The 6,578-nt window shown below is 41.6% G+C and overlaps 1 protein-coding gene across 1 annotated transcript; it reads left to right on the forward strand.

Annotated features, from left to right (window-relative positions):
- The first annotated feature begins 800 nt into the window (after window positions 1-800).
- On the forward strand, window positions 801-6,231 carry ARL14EPL (ADP ribosylation factor like GTPase 14 effector protein like). The gene is made up of 4 exons (XM_044446161.1): window positions 801-914; window positions 2,805-2,849; window positions 4,609-4,751; window positions 6,024-6,231. Exons 1-4 carry the CDS (start codon window positions 801-803, stop codon window positions 6,229-6,231), a joined length of 510 nt encoding a protein of 169 aa, XP_044302096.1.
- The last annotated feature ends 347 nt before the right edge of the window (window positions 6,232-6,578 follow it).

The raw sequence follows: 6,578 nt of genomic DNA on the forward strand, positions 1-6,578 counted from the left end.
TCCAGTGTTTTATGAATTCTGTTCTTGCAACAAGTTCTTCTACACTTGTGCAGGGTATTTTTTACAAGGGATAAAGAAGGATCCAAGTTCAGTAGAAATTTGAGTAGAGGAGCCCTTGCTTCAGCGATTAGCTTAAGCCCTCTGCTACTGTCTTGATTGAACAGTTTGTTCATTGATTGCGGAAATATTCTAAGCTGAATATATGCAATGTAGGTGGACCACATACACAACATTCCTCTTATAGGCTTTATTGCATTTACAGGTGTTACTTGGAATTGCATAGTATTTTTCTTCATTGTCTCATTTCGCCTGCTGTTTCTGTTAAAATGAACAGAATGCATTTGCTGTAGCCAAGCTGCATTCTGTAGACTGTTTTTTTTCAAGAGCATTAAGGATTTTAGATGAATTCTCTTGTCCATAATGTAATATAATGAGAGTACCTTCTTATAAAGCTGCATACATAATTTCAATTCCACTAAAGCAGAGGTGGTGAATTTGCAGCCCTGCAATTATCACAGTACTGCAATTCCCTTAACTAAAGAAACTGACCATTGTTCATGCTGCCTGGGAATGATGGGACTTAATGCACTCCTGCGTTAAAATAAACCTTTGTTAATGCCAAATCCCTCTTGAGCATCAAAGCAGTGTGGTTATTTAAAGAAACAAAGGACCCAAAATGCTTGAAAAGTAATCCAACCATGGTGGAATTAAATTAAATGTAGCCATCTAAATTCCGGACACTTCCCACTGGTAACATTTTTGGCTGTATCTGCCATTACAGGTTTTTCATATCTTTGAAAATGGATGATTGCTTGGAAGGAAGCGGCCAGGCAGGGGAACAGCCCACACCAGGGGAACTGGCAGATACAAGTAGTACTTATGCTAAAGAGAACAATGTGGGACAAAAGCAACAGGTAGGACTTCAGAGTACACCAGAATTCCTATTTCCCTCTTTCAAAGAGCTTCATTTTCTACAAAAATGTAGAAATTTTTTGAGTTGACTCACATGTTACATTTTCTAATCAAGGAATCCCTTCTCATGCAGCAGAGCCCTCCAGATGTTGCTGGATTACACCTCCGCTCAGTCCTGGTCAGCATTGCAAATGTTGGGGTGATGGGAATTGTAATCCAACAACGTCTGGACAGTGTTCCCCACCCTTGCCTTGGAAATCAGTTTGGAATCTGGTTATTGATGCACATGCACCAATGCTTAGATCTTGCTATTGGATTTAGGTTTTGCTTTTCAAGTCAGCATTTTTCATTCTTAAGTGCTACATGATGGTATCCATGCTCAGCCTGTATTGATTATTTGCTGATCTTCCTGGCACTTATATTTGTGGGGCAATTGAAGTTAGAGTGGATGGTGCTATCCACACTATCAAAAAAGTGATGATAGCACTTTTAATGGGGCGGGTGGGTGGGGTGGGCAGAGGCATAGCTCAGAGTTAGAAAATAATTTGTTGCTGGTTGAAACCTGGGGTCTGAGGCCTGGGACTCACTTTAGCTTACTTCTGAAGCATCAAGCTGAGAGAAAAAGTTTGATATGCAGAATTTCTTTACCTGCACACTATGTACACATCCTCAAGAACGCAAAGCAAGGTGTCTCCTGCATGAGCGTTTCTTGCAACTGAAGTATGTAGTCTCTTATAGTGCAAATATATGTTGTCCCACTTGGATTGGCTGTGTTACATATTACACTGACATGCATAACATTCAGTTAAGTGTATGTAATTCATTGGACAAAAACATGGTTGACACAGAGAAAATAATAACCGTTAACAAAATGCAGCACAGGCAAACCCTTCAATATGTGCTGATGTGTTCATGCGTTTCCATTCATAACCAACCCTGCAGTGTGTCTCCATGATCCACCCTGTGGCAACTGCTTTAAATCCCTCCATTTGGCAGTTGCTTCCATGATGAGTTGATTCTGTATCATGTTTCATCTTAGAGATTAGCTGAAGGTCATTGTGTGGCCTGAAGTACCAGAAAACAGTGGGTTGTAGTTTCATAGTAAAGCTTCCTTAATTGTGAAGGTAACCTGCATGGACAGCTAGTGCATCCTGTTATACCTGTGGCCTCATAATACATCAAACCGTAATCCAATGTTGAGAAAAGGTAACCATTTGAGCAAAACAGAATCAAATATGGGCAAAAAAATGATTTTTAAAAGCCAAGGCAAATCATTCTGAGGTTGATCTAGCACAAATCTTTCTAATTCAGTTGACTTCATGTGTTCTGCCATTATCTCTGCTGCCCCTGTGATCTTCTATCTTGTAAGCCTTGTATTAGGATTTTATTTATGGGTGCAGCCTGAATTTCAAAGTGAGAGCTAAGTTTTGGTTCACTTATCGTACCTCCCGAAGTCTCTAACTTCCATTGTATAGCTGGTTTCCCAGTTTAAAACAGACCAAAAGAAATGCACAAATACCCTGATGTGAGTTTTGCATAAAGCTACATTATTCAAGAATGAAGAATGTAGCTGGCAGATGCTAACTTGTTTTAGTTTGCCAACTAAACTAATACACCAGAGACAACAACTCACTTAGAATGGGTTATAAAATCTAAATATGAATCGTCTTGTCCTCAGTTTTTTGTATTATCTGTACATAAATGTTAGCTTACCAAAGTTGCATTAGAAATTCCAATTCATCCCCCTTAGGCTCTAAAAATGATAGAATACTTACCGTAAAATACTTTCCCTACTTATTAATAAATTGGCTTCTAAGTACTTTCCTGTACCCCTCTGTGTATTTTGTTGATTTGCATTAGTGATTCTTCCTGTGTCTTTTTCTTGCCTTCAGATGCTTCAGTTGCCAGGCCAAGGGGATCAGTGGAAAAAAAAGATGGTAAGAGCATAGCTGGAGGAAACTAACTGCCAAGCTCAGAGTAATGGAGCTTGAGTCTTTCCACTTGCGCTGTTGGCTGCTGAGAACTGCTTTGTGCTAACAATCCCCGTTTATGCAAACAGTGCTAAATATTTTAAGTATTCATGTGGGAAACCATGTGTGTGGAAAAAAAACCAAACACAAAAGTTGGGACAGTCAAGTGAGAAGGTTTTCTGGGATGTTTCCAGACAGAGGCTCCCAGTGCTGACAGTCCAAAGGCATCGCACAGCTATTCCATCTTTCTGCCTTCCTTTCCTGAATGGATGGATTTTCTGTGGTAAGGAAAGATGGAAGAAACACTGGGGGAAATGGGAGGGTTCTGAATGAGGAGTCTTATGAATGAGGCAGGATGATGGCAAGCTTAAAGCTTCATCTGGAGACAGCCCTCGTGGGTTTCCCTTATAATTTTAAAAAAGCACTCAAAATACCTGCCCCAGTGCATCACTGAAATTAGCTGCTCCTTTTGTTAAACTGGGAACAGTCCCACCTGCCTAGTATTAAATAACTTGCCGTTGCAATCCTGTACCCACATGCCAGAGATTAAGCCAGGGGTCTTATATCTGAGTAGACCTGTCAAGGATTTTGCTCTTGGGATGTTTCCCAAATAGTCCTTTTCTCCATTCTTGGCAGGATTAGATCATTTATTGCCAAGAAAGCAGATTGCATGCCTCTCAAATCATTGCACCCCTGTGTTTTCTTTGTTGTCTTTGCATCTTAAATGCTGGCTTACCATGATCCCACTTTTCATTTCCAGTCAGTGCACATGTCTTGCTTAGCAGGGAGTGGAGGCGGGCACTTTGATGGGTGGTGTGCAACTCCCTTCCTTGCTAGCACCCCTCCCACACGCCCGCAGCCTTTGCCCTTGAGCGACAAGGTGGGGGAAGGTCTTGTCACATTATCATTGCCTTAGTCATACCTCTGAAACTTACTTGCATCCATGTGCTGATATCCCACTGTAGTGAAGGAAATATTCTGATACTTCAACAGCAGGAATATTGGCCTGGAGAGAAGCAAAAAGAAAAGAAATAGGCTTCACCAATTCCCCTGAGTCTCTCCTCCCTCTCCCAAGCAAGCCAGCAACCTCCACCCTTACCTTTGTGAAATGAGAGGTAATAACTGGCCACGGGGAGGTTTGTTCACTAAACAAAGGAAAGATATTTTAGGGCCTTGCTTTATTTGGAAATTAGACTGCTGAGCATGTTCAGGAGCATCATTTCCTGTTAGGGATTGCTGCATTTGCCATTTTCTTTGCCTTCCAAATTGAATCCAAAGACAGGAAGCTACAGTTCCACAGGAAATTCTGCTCTTGGACATTTTAGACATGAGATGCCCGTCTCACTGAGTTTTGCCCATTTCATGCGTTGCCCAAAATACAAGATTGCATTTTGGTTTGCAACAACTTCCTTGGCTAAACTTGAAGCAGCACTGGTTAAAAGCATAATAGTTGTTGAGATGCTTTAACAGGAATGATTGTGAAAGGAAGTTTGTTGGCCTTGCATTCTGATTACAAATTCTCTTCTGTCTACTTCTGCTATAATACTGAATTCAAATTCAGTATTAGAACAGTACGGATACTTCAGCTGGTTCAGAATAGAGCTGCCAGATTATTAACTGGAACCGGCAGGTATGAACACATAGTGCCAGTCCTTTTCCACCTACACTGGCTACCAGTTGAAATTGAATATTGCATCACTATAACCACTTGTTTATTTGCTTACAGCAACAAATAGAACGGCAGCTGAAATGTCTGGCATTTCAAAATCCAGGACCACTGCTAGCCGACTTCAACCCAGAAACTCGGGAACAGCAGAAGAAAGCCTGCATGTCAATGATAAACCAGGATTGTTTTAATACTTCAAAGAAGTAAGAAGTTTTGTTCAGGTTTATTCTATATGTGAAGTTATGGAAGATCATAATATTGCCAGGTAGGGTCTAGATGTTTACAATCTAAGACAAGATTATAAATCTTATTCAATACTATGTATGCTTTCTTGGAAGTGCCATTGAAATCATTGGGATGTGTTTCTGAGTAAATTAATGTACACGGAAATTGCTTGAAGGTCAGTGATTGCTAGGGAAATACTCCTGGGACGTTCAGAAGCAGATCAAAGATGGTGATATTCATCTTTTTCCCTCTAACATTTTTCCCTGTTAGAGAAAAATCATAACCCCTTTAATAGCTCCAGTGGATAATGTACATCTGGTGAGAGACCAGGATGATACATGGGCCTCTCTGGAGTCTTCTCTTCAGTTGATCACAAATATCAAAGTGAGGATGGAACCACCAGCTGTAGCTACAGAGACTGCAGTCTGAAGGGACTTCTTCCCTTTCTCCAGCACTAGTTATCAGCAACAAATTGCCTCTCCCAATCAATGTTTACTCCTGCAAACAAAAGAAAGCATACGGGCCTGCACATTTTTGCTTTGCAGATATAAAAACAGCTGAAGGATATTAAGCTTAAGCTACCAAAAATACATGTGTGGGGTTTTGTTTTTGTTGGTCCAGAAAAACAAAAATCAAAACTTACTGTTCCACACTTGGAATGGCAGGAGTGCTTCAACTCACTGCCATGATCTGGTTTAAGACCTTTCCTGCTCATAGTAAAAAGTCAGTAATTGGCAACTATCCTATTCCAACGGGAAGATGCTTATGCAGTGCAAGAAGTTACCTCTCCTCCCCATTCTTCTTGCATCTTATTTAGTGTTCCTAAGAAACTACAGCTAGAGGTTTGGAGGGAGGTTTCATCAGTAGGTTATGCTCTTGCACCCCGCTTGCGAGAGTGAGGCATTTCAGGGGCTCTGGCACTGACTAGACTTCAGTTTCTGAGAAGGAGGATATTGGATGCTTGTGACAATTCATTCCTGAAAGATTTACACTGAGCACAAAGTTCCCAGTCCAAGAGACTTCTGGCTCCTTCTCAGCTGCCTTGGGACTCCTCCCCACTCTCCCTGATCCCAAGACAGTTCCTTCTCTCTCCTCCGTTCAGACTCTCCACCCTGATAGTTCCTGCCATCCTTTGTGATGAATAGAACAAAACCTACCAATTTCAGTTTGGGGTTGCTAGTGTCTTTTCCATTTCCATTTGCTTCACATGCTGATAACCAACTGGAATCCCACCATTTGACTTTTTACAGGACTCTGAAGAAATATGACAAACATGGCCGGCTGCTTTCCAGCAAGACAGATTTGTGTGACTGCCTAGAGAAGAACTGCTTGGGCTGCTTCTACCCCTGCCCCAAGTGCAATTCCACCAAGTGTGGAGCCGAGTGTCGCTGCAACAGGAAATGGGTTTATGATCAGATTCAGATAGAAGCTGGACAAATGATCCGGTTTCCATTTTGAAACACCCAGCTGATGTCTCTTCCCAATTCCCCTCCTCCTGCTGCCCCATTGGTAAAGCACTGCCTGCACATCCATCCATCCATCCATCCATCCATCCATCCATCCATCCAGCCAGCCAGCCAGCCAGCAAGTGGAGTGTTCAAGTTGTCCTTTTAGAGGTATAAAAGTATTATTTAAAGCACAAAGGAGAAATTGGAGAATTACATGCCTGGCTTTCAAAGCTACACAGCCCTTGCAGTGTCACATTTTCAAAACACAGAGGCAGTTTTGGATCAGGGGAATTGAGAAGTGGTAAGAAGCCAGGAAATGCTTAATGCATTCAATCACCTGCCAGTTCCCCATTCCAA

This window comes from Varanus komodoensis, unplaced genomic scaffold (genome assembly GCF_004798865.1).
Source record: "Varanus komodoensis strain SLA01 unplaced genomic scaffold, ASM479886v1 scaffold5, whole genome shotgun sequence".
Lineage (NCBI taxonomy): Eukaryota > Metazoa > Chordata > Lepidosauria > Squamata > Varanidae > Varanus > Varanus komodoensis.